At 36.9% G+C, this 25,982-nt stretch overlaps 1 protein-coding gene across 2 annotated transcripts; it reads right to left on the bottom strand.

Annotated features, from left to right (window-relative positions):
- Positions 1 to 519: 519 nt before the first annotated feature.
- Positions 520 to 25,884, bottom strand: LOC122303721 (sterol 3-beta-glucosyltransferase UGT80A2-like). 2 transcript variants are annotated; one of them, XM_043115628.1, is made up of 15 exons: positions 25,746 to 25,884; positions 25,359 to 25,639; positions 19,246 to 19,448; positions 18,920 to 19,162; positions 15,834 to 15,945; positions 14,291 to 14,461; positions 8,568 to 8,631; positions 8,366 to 8,423; positions 7,950 to 8,127; positions 6,984 to 7,114; positions 2,413 to 2,515; positions 2,221 to 2,297; positions 1,933 to 1,980; positions 1,690 to 1,839; positions 520 to 1,010 (listed from the first exon to the last, which is right to left on the bottom strand). In XM_043115628.1, exons 2-15 carry the CDS (start codon positions 25,525 to 25,527, stop codon positions 843 to 845), a joined length of 1,875 nt encoding a protein of 624 aa, XP_042971562.1. In that variant the 5' UTR covers positions 25,528 to 25,639; positions 25,746 to 25,884; the 3' UTR covers positions 520 to 842. The 2 variants fall into 2 exon arrangements, with proteins under 2 accessions (XP_042971562.1, XP_042971563.1); XM_043115629.1 differs by having other exon boundaries at positions 19,246 to 19,436; positions 25,359 to 25,883.
- Between the last annotated feature and the right edge of the window lie 98 nt (positions 25,885 to 25,982).

Here is a 25,982-nt window from a genome sequence, read left to right as displayed (position 1 = left end):
CTTTCACTACCTCATAAAACTCCACCGCTTTCAGGATCCAACCAATGACCCTTTCAAATAGGTCGGTTTCTATAGCGAGCGTGTGTTGATGACCATTTTCCAAATAAATTATTAATCCTTTTTTTTAAGATAAATTAAGCATAGCCACGAGGATTATTAGATTTAACAGTAGTGAAGGACAAGCTATACAAAAATGCATACCAAAACGTTAATTTGAGGGAAGCTTAATAAAATCACGGAACAGGGATCACGTACCTGGTAAAGTTTTATAATACCAGTGCTGTGCGAGCAAGACATTACAATAATTCCATGAGTCTGTGATTTGTCTGGCTCTGTTCTCTCCCACATGATCTGATGTCTATGTGCATGGATTTATGCTTTTGGACTTAGCATACCAGCATACAATTTGATAACCTGTGGTAAATGCCAACCATAATGGAACCCACTAAAGCGGACCATTCAGAGACACGGACGATTCACGTCCAAGGTATTTATGAATCAAAAAGAAACTATCAAGCAGATCCACGAAATAAATGCTTAAATAATCATTGAACATTTTATTTTCGGAGTAACAAAAAATCGGGGGAAGAAGAAGAAAGCATTTCTTGAAATGAATATATAATGGCTGAAATAAATACATATAATCACAACACTGGAAGAAGTGGGAATCGGATTCTGTGAAAAGAATACCCCAGTAATTTGCTTTTCATTTTTTCCTTTCTTTTTTGTCCCGTCCCCTTTTTTGGGAGAAAACTCGCTTTTTTACCTTTTTACTTTTTTAGGACATTTTATCAGCAACATAAAATAGCTCAACAAGAATTATAAAACATCCACCACCAATTTCACGAACAACCAAAACAACTACTTATAGAGAAAAGACTCGACGGCACTGGTTCTGGCTCTAGTCCGGGCGTTTTGGAAGGAAGATGCTTAAAGAAGGCTTTCACTGCTCCAGTCACACCATCCTCGCTTTCCATGGCCTTTGCAAGCTCCACCGCACGCTGTTTCACCTGAAATGATTCTCAGATAAGTTCATCATGAGGTAATTCAAACTTGGTGAATCCAGAATAAGTGGTTTTCTTTTCCCTCTGAGAAGTAGAGTAGCTGAAGTTTACCTGATAGGCAGGCACAAAAATTTGAATAATTTAACTATTTTTTGTCACAACAAACCCAATTTTGCTTCTCTACGCATGGTGTAAAATAGGTTCATCATAAAACATTAAATTCAGTTTTCAGCTCCCATGTTTGAAATGATGTTGGAAATTCTTACTCCAACAAATTGTGGTACACGGATATCTAATTTAGAGCCTCCTCGAGGAAGCACTCTAAGACACTGAAGGTATGCATGTACCATTAAGTCATCCCCATCAATCACACTGAAGGTAGAAGAGGAAGACAGAAATAACACACTAGCATTTAGCGTAACAAGCCAAAACAGATTCTACAAAGTGAATCCAATTTTTCTTTTAAACGAGGGAGTTTGTGCATTTATATTTTTAGTGACCTGAAGACTCACCAAGATAGCCTTTTGGACCCACCATTGGGAAGTAAACCCTGGAAACACCATCCCACCCACCAGAACTATGTATCAAGTAATCCAGAGAACTCCAAATGCGAAATTAAACCCAGGATATCTGAGTCCTAGGTAACATGGATAATATCATCTACCTTCAGGATATTCAGAATTACCTTTGGATCTAGCATAAACTTTATTGCATCAACCAACTTGGGAAGTGTAAACTCATCAACTCGAATGGGTGCAGGACCCACTCCTCTTGCATGTACCCGCTCTCCCCAGAATAATTGGTCACCAAAGAAAGGTACAACAGTTGTTGGGCACTATATTGGAAAAACAACATGGATCACAATAAACCAATAGCCAATTACATGGAACAGAAGCACCATAAATACAATAAGATATGAAACTATTACTGCAGCTTTGAGACCCGCAGCTGTCGTTCCAGCACCACCATGATGCACCTGAAAAGAATGGAAAAAAAGGGATAATGCCTGTTAAATAATAGAAGACTTTCGAAAAGTACAAGCACATGGAAGGACAAGGCCAACAGCTTTCAAGCGAATCAAGCCTGACCAAGGCACAAGAAAAAAGTTGGCATTGTAAATCTGGTCAGGGCGAGGTTGGTTTGGTTCATTGTCATATCTAGGATGATTCTGTAAACTACAGATTTGAAACAATAAAACTACACTTTTAACTCTCACCACAGCCTTGCATTGCAAGAATAGCCAGTCGTGAGGAATGTTGTCCAATAAGTATATGGAGTCCTTTGGTTCTGCCACTGGGGAGAAACACAATTCAGCTAAATAAACTGGCATACTGGTGTGATCAGATGGTAAAAGAGTTCATGATAAGACAAAAGCATGCAAAGCTTTAACTGGAAACTAAAACTTAACAGTTCCCAAGGCCACCCCAGCCTTTGTTGATGATGCCCCTCTGTCCAGTCATCTCCAATGCTTTCACAATAATTTGTGTCATTTTTTCTGGCTCTTGAACCGGCTGACAATAAAAAAAGGATAAATAAAACACAATTGACTAAGAAATCAAAGTCAGAAGCCAGGAACATGATAAAAACATTTAAATTTTTCTGGATGCTTTTAAGACCATCACGAAATAAAATTATTGCATAGAAAGATAGAATTCCAAAGAGTGCTAGCCACATTGCATTGCAAATAATAGATGATCAACCGTTTCCCCAATCCAACACATACAACACCAATTCCTCACCAAAACAATCCTCTTCTGCAAAACTCAAATGTACAAGAGAAAAAGAAAAAGAATATTAATTCTTCTAATTGAAATTGACACATCATTGATCTTTGTTTTCTCTTAACAAAATGATCAGTTGAAAACAATTTGCTCGGTGATTATTGTTGAAACTGAAAGAATCGAGACTAAGCAAATTAATCTTTTACCAAGATCATTAACTTCTGGCTTTTCACTTTCAATCAGTTGTCTACCAGTGAAGCTGCCCACTCAGTAACAACGCTCAATTGTTGCCTTTTATTGTTGATGACAGGAACTGACGTTGTCAGCAGTAAAACTTTCATTTTTCCATTGTTAGGCATTGATTCATGGTATTTTCATTTTCTAAAAGAAAGAATGTTAATTATAGAAGCTTACTTTTGTCTCTTTACCTTGGAGAAAAAGAGCATGCATGGAGATTTTAATCTTTTTCTATGAGCTACTCAATCTTAACAAGGGAACAATAAGGCACAACTCAAGTACTCGGGGATCAGAAAATAAAAGAGAAAGCACCCTACTAGAGAGAAGAAAAACACAAATTGGGCAAGTTCGAGCTACTATGAGCAGACATTCAGACACAGTTTTCAACATAAACAAGCTCTTTCACTGGCTTCTCACAATCATTTCGTTTCTTCCACCACATCAGAAATGAGAGGTGAACCATTCTCTAAGCTTCAATGCTAACTGGCACACATTCTGACTCCAAACAGCCAGTACAATGACACTTTTGTCCTTTGGGCATCATCCAAACAGTGCCAAAAAGATTGAAAACTGGACCTAAACTCTTCTAGCTACTTATCAGTAGCTTTGAATGGAAGAAGTAGAAGGGGTGCACGATTGCTGTGGTAATGAGCCATAAGAAAGAAAGATGAGCAGAGCAATACACAGTTGAATAGGAATAAGGACTCTCAATCGCAGCAATGATATTATAATTTTCTTCATCTTGACCATAGATAGATCATATCATTCTACTTTCTTTATGTGTTATCTAGGGATCATCTCAACCAGTATTGATGAGGCCGAGATCCAATAGTCTCACTTCCAATCGGCCAGTCCAAGAAGAAAAAAATCCAAGAAAGTCAAACCCAGTCCTAGTGCACCTAGAGGAGTCCAGAAGCCCAACCCAAACCACCAATTTACAAATTTCATTAACCACATAATTTAGTGAGTGGCGCCAAATCTTTCTATGGTCGCTGCCCTAGGTCTGATGAGACGTCACAAGATAAAGGCTCAGACTCAAACGATCAAGAAGCAACGCTCCCTTCATTACTCACCTGGGTGGCTTGTGGCAAGAGGTTTGGAACCACCCAGCTCCACCAGTTAACATAGAGGACTAGTCTATCATATAGAAGATATAGAAAAAGCTGATCAATCCAAATAAATCTTACTTCTGGAAAGGGGGTTCAAATAGGTATTGTTTGTGTTTAAAAGGTGATGAATCAAGGCCATAGAGACTATTTTTTATTCCTTTGTCTCGAACTTCTCTCTTGCGTTATAAATAAGAACAAATTGGATCGACTTGACGGATATGATAGATGGAATGGGTTGGTCATTCCTTCTCCATGTCTTGCTAAAATCACTCTTTTCCGATTTTGATGGCTAGGAGCAAGGATTCCAGAAAGTTAAATTCGATATGGCTACTTAGCAATGCAACAATAAATGCCAACTATCACCCTGCTCTTATGCACACAACACCAATCCATTACTAATATTCTCTTCTTTGCAATTTTTTTTTTTTTTGGATGAATAAGAAAATTTTATTGAGAAAAGTAACAAAGAAAAGTCAAGTGCACAGGAAGTATACGAAAACTTAACCTAATTATAAGTCAGGAACTAGAAAAAAAAAATAAATAAATAAGAAAATCATGGACACTAGTTCCATTAAACACAATAGCTGAAGCCCACTGCAATAAGGTATTAAAGAAAAAAGGTTTAAGTTCATCCACCGAGTGTTCCTCATCTTCAAAGCATCGGCCACTCGTCTCAACCCAAATACACCACACAAGGCAAAAAGGGATCATATTCCAGACAGCAGCAATTTGCACATTACCCTTAAACCTCTCTAGCATGCAAAAAGATCCACCACCCTCTAAAGCATCACCCAAGCCATTCCACTCCTATTGAACACTTCATACCATAACAGCCTAGTCACTTCAGAATGTAAAATAATAAATGATCCACCAATTTGCCAGATTTCTTGCATAAGAAACACCAATCCAAAACAATTAATCCACATTCAACGTCAGAATCCTCCCTAAAGAAGCAGACCAGCCAAAGAACGCACCTTTGAAGGCACCTTACTCTTCCAAGGAAAAGAGTGAACCCCATTCAGCCGACTGTGTCTTATACCAGGAACGAACTGAAAACTTCTTGTTACCAGTGTACATCCAGGACCATCTAATCCCTCACATCCCGCCCAAGCTGAGTAGCGTACAATAAACCAAACAATTCAGAAACTGCCCTCATTTCCCTATCATTCACAGTTCTAGAAAATACAACATTCCAATGGGATGAGCCACTTGAACAATCCAAAATGTCAGCCACAGAAGCACCTGGATTCTGAGAAATACTAAAGAGATCTGGAAAAACAGCACAAAGAGCCCTACCACCACACCAAGGATCATGCTAAAAACGAATTCTGGAGCCATCCCCAACTACAAATATGACATCTTTTACAAAAAATCCCCACCACTCCTAATATTTTCCACACCTGTACAGCATAATTACCTCTTACCTCATTAGAACCCCCCCCACAAAAAAAGAAAAAGAAAAAAAGAAGGCATTCCCATGTTTAGATTCAATCACAGTTCTCCACAATGAATCACAATCCTGATGATACCTCCACAACCACTTCCTAAGTAGTGCTTTATTAGAGAAACTCAACTTCCGAAACCCCAACCCACCACATGACAAAGGAGTACAAATCTTATCCCAACTAACCAAATGAAACTTAGCTTCCTCCCCTATACCTTCCCCACAAAAAGTCTCAAAATAACTTATCCAACTGATTTGCCACACCAATTGGAGTAGGAAATAAAGATAGAAAATATGTAGGAAGGTTAGACAAAGTACTTTTGATAAGGGTGATTTTCCTCCTTTTGACAAATACAACCTCTTCCATTCTGCCAACATTCTCTCCCTTTTCCAACACTCCCTTGCAAACCGTACTTGTCTTGAATGTAGCCCCCAATGGGAACCCAAGGTATCTAATCGACAAAGAGGAAACCAGACAATCTAGAACACTTGCCAACCTACTCATATTTCTCACCTGGCCCACAAGTATCATCTCGGACTTACCAAGATTTACCTTAAAGCCCAACACAACCTCAAAACAAAGTAGAAGCGCTCACAGAGTTTGCACATGACTTGGATTCATGTCACAAAACAGCAAAGTATCATCTGCAAAGAAAAGATGAGAAATCGTGACCAAGCCATCTTGAGGCCCTCCCACCTCAAAACCTGACAACAAACCACTGCCAACCGCAGCCCCCAACATAAAACTAAGAGCATCCATCACAATGACAAAGAAAGGGATATAATGGGTCCCCAATCTCAATGTCTGATCTAACTACACCACCTCCCCCCAAAACCACATTTACCCTAGAAGACAAAACAGAAAATTCCAATTAACATGATCATAAAATATGTGTTCAAGATTTTGCTAAGATTTTTTTTTAATACCAAATCTTAAAAAATTATAAACATTTTTTTTAAATGCTCAAAAGTTTGGCTCCAAAAGATTTATCAAAGCCAACTTGAACATATAATATATATATATACATATAGATTCTTTAAAACCCATTATGCTTGATTTTTCAATATCTTTCCCCTAGTCTCTTCATTTTGTCCACAACCATAATTTTGAAGGGAAATGACAAGTTTTAGATTGAAGATAGAAAACCATCATTTGGAATTAGTGTCCTTAAAAGATAATTTTTTAATCAGCAAGAATTTTATTGATGAAAACTAGGCATAGCCCAGGTACATGGGGTCCTTAAAATATAGTTAACAATATCCTTGTTTTCAATGTGGTTCTCAACAAATTAACAGTTTTTTTAACAAGTCAGTCATTCAATGACTCGGTTGATTTGTTATAAATCCTAGCATGGATTGAGAATTTCGAAAGATTCACCTCTAAACTGTTGATAAAATCTTAAGCTTCGATATGTAGGAAACACTATAGGGTAAGTACATAAATGAGAGAATAAGAAGAAAAACTCACAAGGCTGCCAAATCCAATGTAAACAGGTTTTTCACCAGCTTCAAGCCATTTTACGAGTGGTTCAGGAGGTTCATAGTTTGATGAGAGATCAAGGAAACAAAATCCAACCACATCAACCTTAGGCCCCCAATCTGCAATCCAAAAGGTAAAAGAACATCATAAATTCACATGCTTGCGTCAAAACTAACGACTGCCAATTTTGCAAGGATGATGCCCATTTTGGAACAATGAAGCACAATATGTTGTTTCAAGTAAAGTAAGTGCTGTCTCACTTAAACAAGGAATAAGATAACAATAAAATCAAAAGGAATAAAAAAAATGATATAAAAACGAAGGTGGAGAGGTTGCTTGAGTAAGAACATGCCTTTTTCTTTAAAAAAAAGTGTAAGAACATGCATTTCCAGCGAATTTAGCTGTCTTCTAGAGATACCATGATCCACTTACATTCCAGGAAAAACTAATCAAATGGACTAAAACTAGAGGAGAACACTAGAATAGCATATGCAAATGGCACAAGAGTGCAGCCCAAAGGAGAGGCATCCTCTCAGCCCCAGGCAACTCTGCCCAAACCCAACTCCTTTTATATAAAATCAGATTCATAAAACATAGAAACCTCTGATTCTTATAACTGTAATTGACAAGGTAACCTTCAAACAGAGATATGGGAAAATATGCACTTAAAAAACAGGATTGAAAACCACATGGTGCTACAATCTTCATGGGCTCAACGAATAAAAAATTGTTTGCTGCACCTGACATGGTAACAGATGGATTCCATATAAATTTCTTCAATGGGATAAGTTTTATGAATGATAAATAAAAAATAAACAAAGGTAATATTAGCGTAAACAGGCAGTATACATCAAACTGACAATCACACCAAAGTAGAGAAATAAAAGAGAGATCAAGAAAATCCTGGAACTAAGTTAGGACTCCAAATAAATGATTGAAATAAAAAGCTAACACCTTTTGGTTTAGGAACTAGGTGAGGACTCCAAATATATCCATGTGGGATATCAGAATCAGAGCCTTGTGAACCACTTAAATATGTTACAGGACGAAGCTTCAGCTTTTTCTTCCTAACATCATTGATCATGTCGCGAATCCCAAGCCAAATCAAGGAGTCAACAATTTGATATGACAGCTGAAAAAAATTAAAGCACAGTGCCAAAAGTTAACTAGAAATTACCAGAGCTGGAAGAGGCAGAGAAGCTACCAAACAAATTAGACAGGAAAGAAAACCAACAGAAAGAAAGAAATCAATAGACTGCACAGAGCCGAAAGTTAACTAGAAATTACCAAAGCTGGAAGAGGCAGAGAAGTTACAGTATAAATTAGGCGGGAAAGAAAAATAAAATAAAGAGGAAAAACAATAGACTCACCCTATATCCAGATTGCTGCTTCACACGGGATAAAGGATGTGGAAATTCGCTGGTTGGCCTGGTATTAGAAAAGGAAAAGAGACGCAATGCAGTTCAAAATTCTCCATAAGCAATATTACAAAGCATGAATAGAACTATACATGTAAATGTACTTGAAACTAGAGAACACTTAATAAAATTCCATTACCAAGACAAGACTTACGTCCACGGCATTGTGAAAAATATATGAATCGGTACTTTTAGTGCCTCTGCCACATGGATATGCCCTAAAGAAGTATAGTGATGGTTACTAAGACAATGGGAAACAAGGAAACAAAACCTCAAGTTCAATAAAGTGTATCAGAATTATGATCAGGTGCTACCACAATCATTTTCCAAGTGATGACAGAATATACAAGCTTCAGCCTAGTTTACCTTCAGCGCAATCAAGAATTTACATTATATTTCAAAGTTTGCAAATTTCAGTTAAAAACATTTTGAAATGCAACCAAAAATAAATCAGAATGATGGTTGGGTAAACAAACTTGGGTTCAAATTCAAACTATTCTGAAAATAAAAGTTTAGAAATCAGAACTTAAAAAGTTAGGAAGTTCTGTGTCTTCTAGGAAAATTCATCCAAAATTCAACCTATTTGTTTTTTTATAAGTAAAATTAAAGTTTTATTGATATGAATGAAGCAGGTGAAGCCCATGTACACAGGAAGTGTACAAAATAACACCTAAATACATCCTAGGAACCAGAAATTAAAGACAGAAAATCATGAACACTAGTTCCATTAAGCATAATGACTGAAAACCAAAGCAATAAGGTGTGTACAAAGAAGTTCCAAAGTTGCTCCATCGTGCGCTCCCTATCTTCAAAGCACCGATCATTCCTTTCCATCCAGATACACCACATAATGCACAAAGGAATCATCCTCCAAATTGCAGCCACTTGGGGCAGCCTTGAATATTCGTCCAGCAGACTAATAAATCCACCACCCTCAAAGGCATAACCCAAGCCACCCAAATTCTTCTAAAGACCTCATCCCACAACACTCGTCACCTCACAATGCAGTAATAAATGATCCACTGATTCCCCATCCTTCTTGCACAAATAGCACCAATCCATAACTATGAGACCTCACTTCCTTAAATTATCCGTGGTCAAGATATTCCCAATAGAGGCAGTCCATACAAAGAAAGCTACTTTAGAGGGCACATGGGACCTCCAAATGCTCTTCCATGGGAAAGCAACATTACCATGTGATGCCAACATCTTGTAATAAAATCTCACTATAAACCGTTTGCTCCCGTTGGGCCTCCACTGCAACCTATCCCATGAACCGCTAGCCCTTCTATAGAATATATAAGACTGAAAATTTCAGAAACAATATCCATTTCCCAAACATGAACATCCCTATTAAATAGAACATCCCATTGGTGAGAGCCATGGGAAAGTGCCAACAAATCTGACACAGAAGCATCCTGATTCACGGCCATGCGATAGAGAGCTGGGAAAGCCCTATAGAGAGCACGATCTCCACACCAAATGTCATGCCAAAATTTGATTCTAGAGCCCTCACCGGCCACAACAAATATGAGTGGCAAAACTCTTCCAACCCCTCCTAATGAATTTCCATAAGCCCACACCATACAGCCCCCTCACTTCATTAGAACACCAACCCCCCCAAGCACTTGCATATCTACAATCAATAACCTCCTTCCAAAGCAAATCTCCCTCCAAGTAGTACCTCCACAACCATTTCCCCAAAAGTGCTTTATTGAATGTCCTCAGATTGCGAATCTCCAAGCCTCCATTAGAAATTGGGGAACAAACTTTATTCCAATTAACAAGATGGAATTTAGTTTCCTCCAAGGTTTTGAATATCGTGCCATACCGGCCGGTTTTTAACATGCCGGAATAGTAATCAGCACAGTGGAGGTATGTGTTTCGTACCGGGTCAAATACCGACCATACCGGTGCGTTTCGGTCAATACCAGCCAATTTTCGATGTACCGATTGAAATTAATGTATTTTGGTAATTAATGTAAAAATCCTTACAGTTTCGTAATTTTCACTCCAATTCTCACATCTAAAGATTATTTTCTTAACTTTTTTTAATCCCATTTTCTCGAGGACCGAAAATCAAATCTCTACTCCCTTTTCATGATGAAGATGAGTGATTATTTTTCTAATAGTTGGATTGAGAACTTAGAAGTATTATTGGGTTCTATAAATATATGTTTTTTAACTTTTTAAGACTTGCATTGATATTATTTTGAAACATAATTTATACATATATGATTAATTTATCTATATATAGACTATTCCAAAACGGTATCCATACCGAAATATTTCATTCCAGTACCTTAACCAAAATAGTCACTAGAATGATATTCAAAACTTTGGTTTCCTCCCCTACACCACCCCCACAAGAAAGCCCGAAATAACTTATCAATTCTATTGGCCACCCCTACCAACAAAGGAAATAAGGATAAAAAATAAATGGAGAGGTTGGAAAGAGTACTCTTAATTAAAGTGAGTCTACCCCCTTTCTACAAATACATCCGTGTCCATCCCGCCAACCTTGTCTCAACTTTCTCAACCACCCTATCCCAAATGACTTTAGCCTTAAAAGCTGCCCCCAATGGAAGACTCAAATATTTCATAGGCAATGAAGCCACTTTGCAACCCAAATAACTCACCAAACTATTAATATAACGCACCACACCCACCGGAACCGTCTTGGACTTACCAAGGTTAACCTTGAGACCCGACATAGCTTCATAGCATAACAAAAGTGCCCTTAAAGCTTGAATCTGGCCACAATCTGCTTCAGAAAAAAGGAGGGTATCCTCTGCAAAAAGGAGATGGAAAATTATGGTGGAACCATTAATACCATTTCCCACCAAGAATCCGGATAAAAAAAGCCTCCCCCAACGGCAGCCTCCACCATCCAACCAAGTGCCTCCATAACAATAACAAAGAGAAAGGGATATAACAAATCCCCTTCCCTCAGGCCACAAGAACTGTTAAAAAATTCAGCAAGAGTGCCATTTACCAGCACTGAGAAACGAGTAGTAGTTACACAATTTCAAATCCACAAAATCCACCTATGGCTGAAGCCACAACTCCCCAGCATATGAAAAAGGAATTCCCAATTCACATGATCATACGCTTGGAACTCCCTCCCTCAATCTACCATCTAAGCATTCATTGGCAATGAGAGTGAAATCAAGAATTTGTCTCCCCAGAAAGCCGTTTTGAGGCTTAGAAATAATTTGATCCATAACTGTACTCAAATGATTAGCTAGAACTTTTGAAATAATCTTGTAAATCCCACTCACAAGACTTATAGGACGAAAATCCTTAACTTCTGTGGCCCTATGTTTCTTTGGGATGAGAGCAATATAGTCACATTAAGGCATTTCTCAAACTTCTTAAAAGAATAGAACTCAAGAAAAACCCGCATCACATCCTCTTTCACAAGATCCCAACAAGCTTGAAAGAATCCCATAGAAAAACCATTCGGACCAGGAGCTTTATTTTTCGCCATTCTACCAATCACCTGATAGTTCTCAGTTTCTTCAAAAGGTCTTTCCAACCAACTTGCACTCTAAGGAAACTTGTCTTCAAAAGGTCTTTCAAATCTATAACTTCATCCACAATAATTGTCACCGTAGAGTATTTTGCTTGTAATACCATAGTAGCATTTCTCACTACCACGAAAAAAAAATATGGAAGCGCAATCTAAAATGTATTATGGCTAAAATTATTGAATGGGATGGTTCAACAATTTATGATATGCTAAAAGAGTGTATCCAAGAAGTGAATCTTCTTTCATTTAACTAGTTACTAACTTACTAAGCCCTTCCCACCAAGTTCATTCTGCCAAAGCATCCCCAGCACCAATGTTAGAGAACATGTTTGTAATTAGTATAAGTGTCAGGGTATTAGTGTCAATTGTATGTAATGTATATATATGTTTGTACATCAATGAAATAAAGATCTTTCCCATATGTTCTGACATGGTATCAGAGCACCTGTCATTGGATAGATCTAACAAAATTTTGTGTTTGGGTTTGAACCAGTGCCGACTTAAAAACTGAGCTAAAACAGGAATAAGCTATCCTAAACGAGAATAAGAATATCATCTACATGTTACCAAATAAGTGTTAATCCGAATAGGAATACAATCTTACTCCATGTTTTGGCTATTCAAACCCAAGGATTGGATAGCTTATACTTGCAACTTGTGTTACTCAACATCCGATTAGTCAATTTGTCTCATATCATGTCTTATCTCCTTCATTCTCATGTTTTAGTTCTCAACTTTCAAAACATTCTATTCCTTAGATAGTTCAGGATGCTTTATCTGATTCGAGATGGAGGATAACCATGAAAAATGAAATTGATGCCCTTCACCATAATGAGACATGGGATCTTGTTCCACTACCACCTGGTAAGCAACCTATAGGCTATAAATGGATATATGCAATCAAATTTCATCCTGATGGTTAGGTGGAACGTCTGAAAGCCCGCTTGGGTTGCTAAGGGTTACGCTCAAACATATGGCAGTGATTACGAGGAGACTTTCTCCCCAGTTGCCAAAATCTCCTTTGTTTGAGTGTTGATCTCTCTTACTACTAATTTAAACTAGCCCTTATTTTAGCTAGATGTTAGGAATGAATTTCTGCATGGTGAATTGCATGAAAAAGTTTATATGGAGCAACCACCTGAGTTTGTTACTCAGGGAGTATCGAGGTACTGTATGCAAATTAAAAAATGCATTATATGGTTTGAAACAATCTCCTCGAGCATGGTTTGGGAAGTTTTCTGATGTTGTATAGGCGTTTGGTCTTTATAGATGCCAAACAGATCATTTGGTATTTCACCTACATAGTGATGCAGGTCACATTTTGTTGATTATATATGTGGATGACATTGTAATTACTGGGAATGACTACTGGAATTGCTAGGCTAAACAACGTTTACATTATCAGTTTCAGACAAAAGACTTGGACAAACTTACATATTTCCTTGGAATTGAAGTCAATAGATCTAAAGAGGGTATTAAATTATCAAGCCACAGTGCATATTGCCTCTAATCCTGTGTTCCATGCAAGGACTAAACATATAACGATTGATTGTCATTTCATTCAAGATAAGATACTAAGTGGTGAAATTGCTACACCTTTTGTGAAGTCTGCCAATCAACTTGCATATGTGTTTCCTAAGTCTTTGTGTTGGAGTTGGTTAAAACTTATTTGTTTCAAGCTGTGTTTATATAATATATATATATATATATATATGCCCAGGCTTGAGGGGGAGTGTTAGAGGACATGTTTGTAATTAGAATAAGCGTGAGGGTACAAGTGTCAATTGTATGTAGTGTATATATATGTTTGTACATCAATGAAAGAAAGAAGATCTTTCCCATATGTTCTGACAACCAAGAAGCTTGGAAATACTTGCAACTCCTTGACTTCCAAAGAAATACAACCTTGACAACCAATTAAGCACTAAACGATCATAATGATTTATTCACTTTCTTGCCAAATTTATTTACCTTTTACTTCTAAACAACCAATTAATCAATATCAAAACTGATTAAGAACTACATCAGAATTGCTTCTGAACTAAATGCAAAAACAGAATTTTATATGGTAATTTTTTCATTTTGATAAGTAAAATCAAAATTTTATTGATACGAATGAAATAGGCAAATTCAGAATTTTATATGCAAACCTCTTGTTTGCGCCCCATTTACCAGAACATTCTCTACTTTACAAGTATGATAAGCATTAGTTTCTTCCTTTGAGCAAGTAATAAGAAACATTATTAATTATCTAAATAACATTTCATAATGCTTACTCAAAGGAAGAAATGAATATTCATCATACATGAAAAGGTACAACAAATAAAACAGTGACAAGATCTAACCATATGCTGGGGGGTTGGCAATAATTGCATCCGCTTTAAAGGGGATACCACAATCCAGATCAGGGTCTTTGCAAGCTGGAAGTAAAGAATAAATAATTTCCTTCATTTGATTTCGTTGAACAGGAATCTCAGAAGGCCCTGATGGCAAGAAACCTTTATTTTTAACCATATCTGTTTAAGAAATGAGATCCGGAATCAGTAAAGTAAAAAACAATTCTATCAACTTCAGAGGTAAAGAATAAATAATAATAAATGAATCATAAATAATGATGATAATGATAATTCTATCATCAGTAATTATTATCCATGACAATGATAATAAATAATAGCACCTACAATAATGATAAAACCAGCCTCCACCCACAATAAAACTACCACAAGCAGAAGTAACAATCAAAGAATCTCTCCGATATGCATGTATTCATGCCTATGGCTCTGCTCCTCCATTGGTACCCATGTGAGAGCAGCTCCTTTAGATAACATATATTTGGTGAGAGGAAGAAGAGAAAGGGTGGGGGGGGGGGGGGGGGGGGCCTGATAATGGATCTGTTTTAAAGGTAACATAAAACTTTTTTTTTTTTTATAGGGAGAGCTCACAATGAATATCATAAGTGTAGATTGTAGAAACCTGAAAATATTAAGCAAATAATTATAATTTTAGCCAAAGACTCAACTTCAGGACCTAAGTTTGAATCTGACTTTCGTTTTCTTTCATCCAAAATTTAACTTTCCACTTTCTTTTCTATAGTTTATTGATGTGCCATACACCCCATGTGCTTTGGCTTTGCCCTGTTGTAATTTTGTTGAAGTGATTACTATTTATCAAAACTAATTATTACTTTAGCATGCAAAACTAATGTGTGAAAAACTCCATAAAAAGAATTAAAACAGATTGAAAACAAGGAAATGAGAGAGAGAGAGAGAGAGAGAGAGAGAGAGAGAGAGAGAGAGAGAGAGAGATGGGGGTAAAAAAAGACAGAGACAAGTAACTAGGTAAAAACCTAGAGACATTCACGTACCAAACTATTTGGCAGAGGATAGGATCAAGTACCCATTCACAACCAGAACAAGTGAAAGACATGAAAGTCAATATTCCATGGCTGAGAAAACCATATAACATATTTCATGAAAAGCAACAGCACTGCTTATTTTGGCACGCAACATAGCCTCTGAACTTTGCTAATTGATTTCTGCTAGTTATGTCTTATTAGTTTATATACTCATGCTTATTCATGGTGACACATTCCTAATGAGCATAAAAAGCAATCTAAAAAACCAAATATCTTATTTAAAAGGGGTGACGGTACGGTGAACTTTTTTGATTTTAACTATGATGAACTTGAAAGCACCGTAAGAGCACGCCTCAAATACACCACAAAAACACCATAAAAGCCATTTATGCATCAAAACTCAGTGAAAGCAATTTCAAACCAGTGCTTGTCAATCAGAGATAACAAACTAGTTTGACAAGACAGCATAGTCATCATTAGATCAAATGAGATAACCCCAATAATTCCAAAATAAATGGCGCTTCGGTACATACAACCAGCAAGAACTTTTGGATCTCCGCCTAGAGGGTAAAACTCCAACCCAGCAGTCAAGACAAAATCTTTGAAATTTGAATGAGTTGCTAGTCTAACACGATGGCCATAGTCCTGCATGCAAAATACTCTTGTAAATGGACTAGAATTACCCTCAGTAATATCTTGAATGGCTAGCATTTATGTAAATATAAATACAAAAATATAGACAAATATGCACACATACACATCCAAACACTGAATTGTTTCTCCATATCTTTGATAAGTGAAATGTCATCACTTTTAGTTCCATCCATCATATGGTGGTCTAGCAACCTGTAGGTATAAGAACCTTGGTCTAATGGGATGATGTTAGCCCCAAGATACATCTTTAAGAAAGTGGAGAGTTCAAGATTCATTTGCCAGTGTATATTAGCACTAGGGCACCACTGAATGGCATATACATATTAAGTTTGGACTGTTGTTACAGTTTGGGCTAGAATATCAATTGACAAAAGAAGTTCAATAAAATAGACTCTAGATGAAAATCACATCATAGATCCCACACAATACAAAGATGTACTCAAGTATAATTAATTTCAAACTCACATTTTTAGAGGAATAAGGAGATTTAGGGATTAGGTACTCTGGATCATTTTTGGTTTTTCTAGTTTCAGTTGCATGTGCAGAAGAGGGGGAGAGTCAGTAGACCACCTCCTTTTACAATGTGATACGGCAAGGGCTCTCTGGAATGAGGTATTCTCGCGACTGGATATGGCTTGGGTGATGCCTAAAATTGTGGAGGAGGCGTTGGCCAGCTGGTCAAATATACGGGGCAGAAAACCAATTAAAGCTATCTTGAAGATGATCCCCCTATGCATTATGTGGTGTGTGTGGCGGGAGCAAAATGTGCGGACCTTCGAGGTCCAGGAAAGATCAGTGGAGGAGCTTAAACTTTTATTTTTTAGAACACTTTGTAACTGGGCTATTGCTGTGGATTTTAACAGCATGGCCCTGCATGATTTTCTTCTCTAATATGCCTACCTAGTTAGGGCATTAGGGTTGTAATACTGGCTTTGCCATTGATCAATATAATTTGTTTATTTATCAAAAAATAAATAAAATTCATCATTACTCTACTGCATAAGTGGACTTGATAATTTGCAATTGCATCACAATGTGAGTTGCTATATTTTACCCCTTTACGTCCAATTTAGTTTTTTAATAACAAGATCAGAAATTGACTACTAAACTAGTCAACAAAATGATTCTTACATTTTTAGGCTGGTTTGGTACACAAAACCAAACTATTTCATCTCATCTCATATAATCATTATAACTTTAATTTCCATACAAAATATAGTGAACAATTCAATTTTTCAAATCCCAAAACAAAACTATTATTAAAAAATTATATTATAATAATATTTTATTCAACTTTCAACAAAACATATAATCTCATCTCATCTCATCTGAACTATGTAACCAAACGAAGCCTTATAGGACCCCATTTGGATGGTAAAAGTGTTTCATCTCATCTCATCATTATAACTTTCCCGAATTTCCACAAAATATATTAATAATTCAATTTTTTCAAATATCAAAATAATAATAATATTAAAAAATAATATTCTAACAATATTTTATTCAACTTTAACTTTCATATAAAATCATCACATCTCATCTCATTATCCAAACCGCACCTAAGTATCATTACCTGTTATACGCCATTCTAAATGATAAAGATAGGTAGTGTATGCAATCGCACATTACTTGAGAACAAGAAGTTCTTGCTCTCTATAATAGTTCCAATAGAGCTCCAATTATATCATTGGCTGGTCTTTTTGGAGTATAGGCTCAGATGTGGCTTAGGCCTCCCTTGGAGTGTTACAAATGGAATCAAAATCTATACCCACAAAAAATGTGGGACTTGAGTCATGCCACTTACAATAAACGTGCCCGACGAGAATGTCAAGAATTTAAAGGGGGGAGATTGTAATACCCCATTTTGGATAATAGAGATAGGTGATGTATGAGATCCCATATTGTTTAGGAAGGAAAAGCTCTTGCTCTTTACAATGGTTCTAACGAAACTCCAATTTTATGATTGACTAGTCCTTCTAGAGTATAGACCTAGATGTGGCTTAGGACTCCCTTGGGGTGTTACATCACCACCACTGTAACATATACCTTCCATGTAAGCCAGTCTCTATCCATCGTTATTTCATTGTATCATGTGTCTGCCAAGACATATCCAATCCAAACCCCAGCAAATTTCTTATTCTCCCAAAAATGTATTATCTTTTTACGGAAAAGATTACCTAATTCGAAGAAAAATAAATCCTATCAGCACTTAGTTGCATGTCCCCGCTGAAGACAAGTGAAAGAAGCCTTCATGTATGTAGCTCTCAGTCACCCCATTTCTTGATTCTGATTCTGATTCTTCTTCTTCTTCTTCTTCTTCTTTTCATTTTGTTTCTTGTTGCTCATTCTTCATGGACCTAGTAATTGCCTTCCTTGAAGGAGGCAATTGTATCCATCATAATGACTAGCCTGCTTGAGCCTCATCCTTTCTGTCATGATGATGATTAGAAGGAACAAAGAAAAATGCTGACCTATGAGCTCTATTGCATTAACGATGACCTCAAACTAAAACTCATCTGCTATCGTTTAATGTGCAACATCGGTGAACAGTTGGGAAATGTGCAAATTGGCCAATACACTATAATGAAAACATTATCATATAGTGCTCACACATTTAAAAAAGCTTCAAACCCAGCAAAACAAATGTGTACCTTTTGTTTTTTTTTCTTTGTTTGTCAGAAGAAATATTTACTATACAACAGTTACAAGCTAGAGTCCTATGACATATCCTTTATAAAGGAGTTATTGCTTAAAAAGATGTGCACATAAGCTACGACTTGTATAGCCTAAAGAAAATCACAAAAATTGAACCTGACTTGCATTTGCAGCTTATATTCTGCACTACTCTTCTAGATGAAACATAATCATGTAAAAAGCAAACAATAAATTCAAAAGCTTGAATTACCATCCACACATAACTTAGAACAGAAAAATAAGTTTGTAAAGATTAGACAAGTTTCAAAACCTGCAAACGCTTGCCGATTGCAACAAACGGCTGAACATCCCCGCGAGTGCCAACAATAAGCATTACTATTTGCAATGGCGGTATGTACGGAAGGTCTGTTGCATCTAAAGTCTCATCATCCACAGCATCATTGCAGGCATCAATAGATCCAGTAGCAAGCACTTGTGGCTCAACATCTGCAGGAACTTCAAATTCCACAGTTCCATCATCTTTTACAGTAGCCATTCTGTTCAACAGTTTTATCTGCATAGTTTGAAATTTTCAATAAAGACCCAGGTAATGCTATGCTGGAAAACATAAATCAAGCAACATAATAAGAAGTTCACCTTCTGCTTGACGGGTACTTTGGCATCAAAAATTTGAGCTGCCTCTTCAGCACATATGTTGTTATGTCTTTGCCTCTCAGTTTTTGATCTTTCCAACTTAATTTGACCCTGACCCTTAGATTCCAATTTGTGAATGTTTGATACCCCGGCCGGCAATGTGTTTACTTCAGAGACATTCTTGCTAGCAACCCCTGAAATAAAACCTGGATAGATCATTAATATATACCCATCCATGCACAAGAAATAAGTAAAAATACTAAATAGATCCTCTCTCTCTTTCTCTCTGTTTTCTCTAGTTTTGAACCTAAAGGCCCATCCCCATTCCACCAAGTCAATTTGCCACCCGACCCAAGATACAGGGTTGAGCAAGCAAGTAGATTCTATGGGTAATAGACAGAAAAATGACTAGATCAACAAAGGAGCTCAAGTTTCACTGGCAAACAATTGCTACAAACAGAAGACCTACTAGCCCAAGGTCATTTGTGTATAAAGAACAAAAATGCGCTGAGATTTCTTTTTCTTTCAGCGTTGAAAAACAGACTTTCCTTTATATCCTTCTATATTTTTCATATAGGTCCAACAAATAGAACATGTCAAATGAAAAAAATAAATTTCCTCGGTGTTTCTGCTTGATTTCTGATTTTCTAAAATGGATATTATGTTCACAGTATTATAGGTCAACTCCTTTAGCATCTGCTTAAATATTCATTCATATAATATTCTCACCATATTGGCCATCCCAACTATTTGCATCGTATAAGTTTTTTTTTTTTTTTTAATTGGTAATAAAGAAGTTTATTTGTAAAAATAGGCAAAACCCAATTATACAGGGAGTAGAAATGAGAAGTACCTAACTAGAGTTTACAACTAATGGTAAAAAGTCATGGACATTATTTAGTCCGTTACAAACAATGGCCCCACCCATAAGAACAATGTTTTAAAGAAGAAAACATCCATCTCCTCCATTGTTCTCTCGTGGTTTTCGAAGCTTCTATAATTTCTCTCCCTCCAAATACACCAACACATACATATAGGACTCATTTTCTAGATTGCTGCAACTTGTGAATTACCTCAGAGGCCTCTCTAGCTTGCTAGAAAATCCACCAATCTAAGAGGCATGACCCATGATAATCCAATTCTTGCAACAACAACAACAAAAAAAAAACATCCCACATAGTCCTAGCCGCCTCGCAATGTGGAAGCAAATGATCTAATAATTCAACATTCTTCTTACACATACAATACCAGTCCAACACCATTACCTGACATTTCCTTAAATTATCCGTGTGAGAATTTTGTCCAGGGATGTTTTCCAAACAAAAAAAGATGCTTTTGAAGGAGCTTTCGTTTGCCAATACTCTTCCATGGGAATGTGGGCATGCTTGGGCTCGTTAAAACTTTGTGAAATGATCTGACAATGAATTCACCTTTTTTGGAAGGGCTCTAGATCATCTTATCTATGGTACCCTCGGGCATACTTACGGAATACAGTACTACATAGAACTCTGTGATAGCCTCCAACTCCCAGTCTTGGGCTATCCTAGTGAAATCAACATTCCATTGAGGGGAGCTACTAGAAAAGGCCAAGAGTTATGCTATCGTTGCATCACTTGCTCATGTGAGCTTAAATATGGCAGGGAAAGTGTCTTGGAGGTTTCATTCACCACACCATTTGTCATACCAAAATCTGACACGAAAGTCATCACCCACTACAATATGTGCATGTCTCTGGATGGTCCCCCAACCCTTTCTAATGTATTTTCACAAACCCACCCCATATGGACCGCGTATCTCATTCGAGCGCTATCCACCCCAAGCCTCCCAACTTGTGCATCTATAACAAACTTCCACAAGGCCCCCCTTCCATGTTGGTACCGCCACAACCATTTACCCAATAGGGCTTGGTTGAACTTCATCAAGTTACGAATCCCCAGTCCACCCCCAGAAATTGAAGTAAAACAATTGAGCCATTGACCAGATAAAATTTGAACTCATCTCCCAATCCACTCCACAAGAAGTCGTGTTGTAGCTTCTCAATTCGGATGGCAACCTTTGCTTGGAGCAGGAGCAAAAACAGAAAATACGTGGGTAGGTTAGAAAGAGTACTTTTAATCAAAGTGAGCCTACCACCTTTAGACAAATACAACCTCTTCCAAGATGCCAATTTATGCTCCACTAATACTTCAGGGGTAGAGAATATGACTTGCATCCCAAACGAGAGGCTAGAGTCACCACTTCAGGGAAAGTGCCCACCAGTACCAATTCTGACTTTGAGAGACTAACTCTCAAACCCGAGACAACTTTGAAACAGAGAAACAGAGCCCTCAAAGATTGGATATGCCCAAATCGATTCGGTCTTAAATGATTGTATAAGTAGAGCCCTCAAAAATTGTATAAGTTAAGCAAGAAAAATTTTTAAATGATTTCAACTATGTACAAGCTACATTAGAGAAGGAGAAAGACTGAAAATGTCCAAGGTAATCCAGCGAATACATGTACAAGAAAAGATCAGGCGTATGCAGAAGCAAGTTTCTTTGGCAGCTTTGTTTCAAGCAATATGTGCCAAGTAACATATTTGCAAAACCATATTCTTTATGGTTTCATGCTCTAAAGTAGGCAAATCTTAAGCACTTTTTGTAGTACCTGAAATGTTACTTCTATAGATTTTGCTTTCATACGGATGGTACTTGTGCATCTTGAATGGTAGTACATGAGCGGCTTTCAAATGTTATTTGACAGAGTTACCAAACAAATTTTTGCTTCAGTTAATTTCACTTTATATAAAAGGGTGCTTTATGAAATTATTATTATGATACATAGGGTTGCTTTCTAGAAATCAAAAGGCAAAATGCAGAAAGGTTTGACCAAAAAGAGGCTAAATGTTTTTATATTACTGTTCAAGGAGCTACTCCTTCTAGAATGATAAAGTGATCTTTAAGGTTTCATAGCAGTGGTACAATTAATCTATTGTGGGATATATTTTTCCTTGTTTCTTATAAGTAAGAATTTTTAATAAATAAAAAAATGAGGTGTTAGCCGTGTACATAGGACGTACACAGAAGATACACCTAACCAATTTTCGGAATCAATTCCATAGTGTCGGGATAATTCCCATCATTTACCTCCACAAACACCACATCAGTCATAATTCAAGAGAAGCTCTCCAAGCAGTTGCTCTCCTTTATGCTTACAAATAAGGGGCTGCTTACTCTCTTCAAGTGCATCAAAGAAGATAATCTTACTGATCATGAAGCCAAAATTCTTCTGAGGTAACATCTTGGGATGAGAGTAGGATACACAAGTAGGAGAAGTCCATTGTCTAGATTTCACCCAACAACTAGACGATTGCTTTGGCAGTCATTGCGACATGACTGGATGTCAACTCATGTGATGCCCCATACTGAGTAAGTGAGTATAAGGGGTGTCTAAGATCCTACATTGCTTAGGAGAGAGAAGTTCTTGCTCTTTATAGTATTCCAAGGGGCTCAAAATGTATATAGGCTCAGATGGGGCTTGGGCCTTCCTTGGGGTGTTACAATCTGCCCCTATAGCATTTGATCAGTATATTATTTATAACTTGGGAAGATGACCAATGCAGCTTGCTTCCAAACCACTGCACCAAGCAGGGGTAAAAGCATTGGGCGCAATTAAGTACAAACGCCACTTGGAGCCTGGGCGCATGCACGCGCCTAATTGAAGAAAACACGTGTCTTAAGAAAGTGTACAATAAAAAACAAATATTCATAAAATACAATAAAATCATTTAAAAAAACCAAGATTGTAAGATATTTAGCCTACTAATTTAATTGCTTAGAGCATCATTCAACATGATAATCAAGTGATCACCTAATAAATAAAATTTAAAAATTGCATTTTATATAATTATCCTGCACTTTACAAAATGTATACAACCATGATATTTGAAAGCCATAATCAAGATTAAGTAGATGTATCAACAGATAAACAAAAGGAAATGACCAAAACAGCACAAGAATTGTAGGTGTTGACTACCATGCTAACAAAAGCAATATAATGCAATCCTAAACCATCTAATCAACCTCATCATTCATCATAGTCCCATCATCTTCCTCATCTATCTCATCTAAATTATTAGTACAAACAAACAGTAATAGTTAAAACTAAATATATATACTTTTCAAAAAACAAATACAGAAGCGCAAAAGGCACACTTTAAGTTCAGTTAAAAAAAGTGCCAAAACAATGTGCTTGGCTTTTGGTAAGCAAAGCGCTTTGGCCTTAGAGCATAAACTTGCTTAGAAAGCCATTGCAAGTTAGCACATTCATTGTCTTGCTCGTTAGGACGTTAGAAGGATTGAGAGTCCTCTCAATAAACCTATTAGTGTAACTCCCCAATGGAAAGCCCAAACCACATAGCCTATACTCCAAAAAGACTGGTCAATGATACAATTGGAGTCCCATTGAAACCTTATAAAGAGCAAGAACTTCTCCTTCCCAAGCAATATGGGATCCCATACACCACCTACCCTTATCGTTATCATATGGGATATCACAATCAGTTTTGTGTTTCAGAATATATACCTATCTGCAGCCAACCATACATTTTCCTCTTGGAAACATCCAGCACTCTACCTCATCTATCATATTATATTATACAGATAGACATCTTGACTGGTGGCAGTAAAAGCCAGGCGTCCATTCAAAACTGTAACGTAGCCCTACTCCAGCATTAACATACCTGCAGGTCATCCACTAAGATTTCCCATCTGAGGAAGCAGTAGAAGATTTTAGAATTGCCTTCCACAACTAGCAGCCGCCAAACAGGGTCAAGCACAAGATAAGTTGGCCCCAACAGAAAATAAGTGCCAACCCATTCTTGACGGAAAATTCCCTATATAATACCAATTTCCAATATCTCCAAGCTCATTTACCTAGCAGGCTAGCAAAGTCACATTTAACATGAAGACTTAAAAGGCAAATGCATAATCTACCACTTCCCTTTTCAGTTCCTAGACCTTCTCTAAAATAATCCCTAAAATGGCGATTTCTGGTTGAAACAACAGCCAAACAAAGAACCTAAAAAATAACATAACACCATGAAACCAAATTCAAGATTCCCCCAATAGAAGTTCACATTAATACAGCTCTATACCTCGGTACAAATCAATGCAAGCCCTAGAGTTTTCAGAAAGTAAATTAACTAAGAAATTACACTAAAAAAATAAGATGTATAGATACATTTTTTTTCATAAGTCAGAAGATATTTTATTGAAAAGAGATATAAATACTTTATAAAGAACAATATAACAAGCTCGCATTCTAACTCTAGTCACTTCTTTCTTTCTTTTCTGCACGTCTTTAGGCTTTTAAACTAAGCATAACAATACCAAAATTTGATAGGTGAAAAAAAAGGGAGAGAGACTTTGGAATCAAAATTGGAACATAACTTTCACTCCTGTATTTGTTTCAGCTGAAAATATTTTCTGGAAAAACATTTTTATCTCTTGACTTGTTTAGGAAGGACGGGAAAGAGCGGTTTATGGAAAATGGCTAGTGGATTAATGGGAAAATCATGTGAATAAGATAAAAAATGACTTTAACATTCCTCAGGGCAGTCAATCATTTTCCACCCCTAGCTTTATGAAATTTTCTTCAGCCAGGCAATAAATAGGCATCGCTTTTTGTTCAAATAAAATTAAAGAAACTTTTGCTAAAAGAATTTTACTATTGTAAAAGATTATTAGATTTGATGATTTCTTTCCCTCACATGCTCTCTCTTCATTCCCGATTCTACATTTAATAGTAATACAAAAATACTTCATTATTGTGAATAAAATATATTGGAAATTATTAGATTTATTTTCTATTATTCTAGAATATATTATTATCATGAATCAAAATTAGAAATATATAAAGTTATAAATTATTTTCAATGCAATCAAACACCAAATAATTTTTTTTTAAAGGGGTAAAGCAAACGTGGAAAAATAAGTAATTCTTCTAAAAAATTATTTTCATCTGAATAGGTTTACCTATTTTCCTCGTTTTAAGTCCAAACAAACGCAACCTCACATCATTTTCCCAGCCTCCAAGAGTCCAAACACAGAATAAAATGAACAGAAATTTTCACAGACCTGGAGAGCTACTGCCACCGTTGTTCAAGGAAACAACATTGCCGACCTCTTTGCCCTCCACTTCTTCGCTATCACTACTACTTCCCCCAGCAATATCACGCTCGATCTCAACAGAAACCTCGAGGGAAGTCTCGGTATCACTCCGATGTTTCTCCGAAAAATCCGCCATCGAATCCGGAGAGCTTGCCCGCGCGACCCGGACCCGCTGGTCCTGATCCCGATCCGCAGAAGTAGCCAGCCTCCACACAAGAACTACGACTAGAGAGCGTCTTTGGAAAACGCTAAATATAGTCAAAGAAAAAGAAAAAATAAAATAAAATAAGTCGACGATTACTCAGAGAAAGAATCTTTATTCTCTGAGAGGGAGATATCGATCAAGGGAGAGACCGGAGAGACAGAGAGAGAGCACGTAGCAGGAGTTGGGGTTCGAGTAAGGGACACAAACGCGACCGTTCACGTGAGGAATGAGAAGAATTCGTAAACTACACAACGATCGATCCAACTGTTAAAAGCCGGTCGGGTAGTCTATTTTCTTATTATAGAGCATTGCTACTCATTTTATAAAGCATCGTGATTAAATATTCGTTCAGTTAAAAATATAATAATATATCTCGATTAATGCTA

This window comes from Carya illinoinensis, chromosome 3 (genome assembly GCF_018687715.1).
Source record: "Carya illinoinensis cultivar Pawnee chromosome 3, C.illinoinensisPawnee_v1, whole genome shotgun sequence".
NCBI lineage: Eukaryota > Viridiplantae > Streptophyta > Magnoliopsida > Fagales > Juglandaceae > Carya > Carya illinoinensis.
Note: the sequence above shows the minus strand (reverse complement) of the source record. Positions and strands in the feature narration are given on the sequence as shown.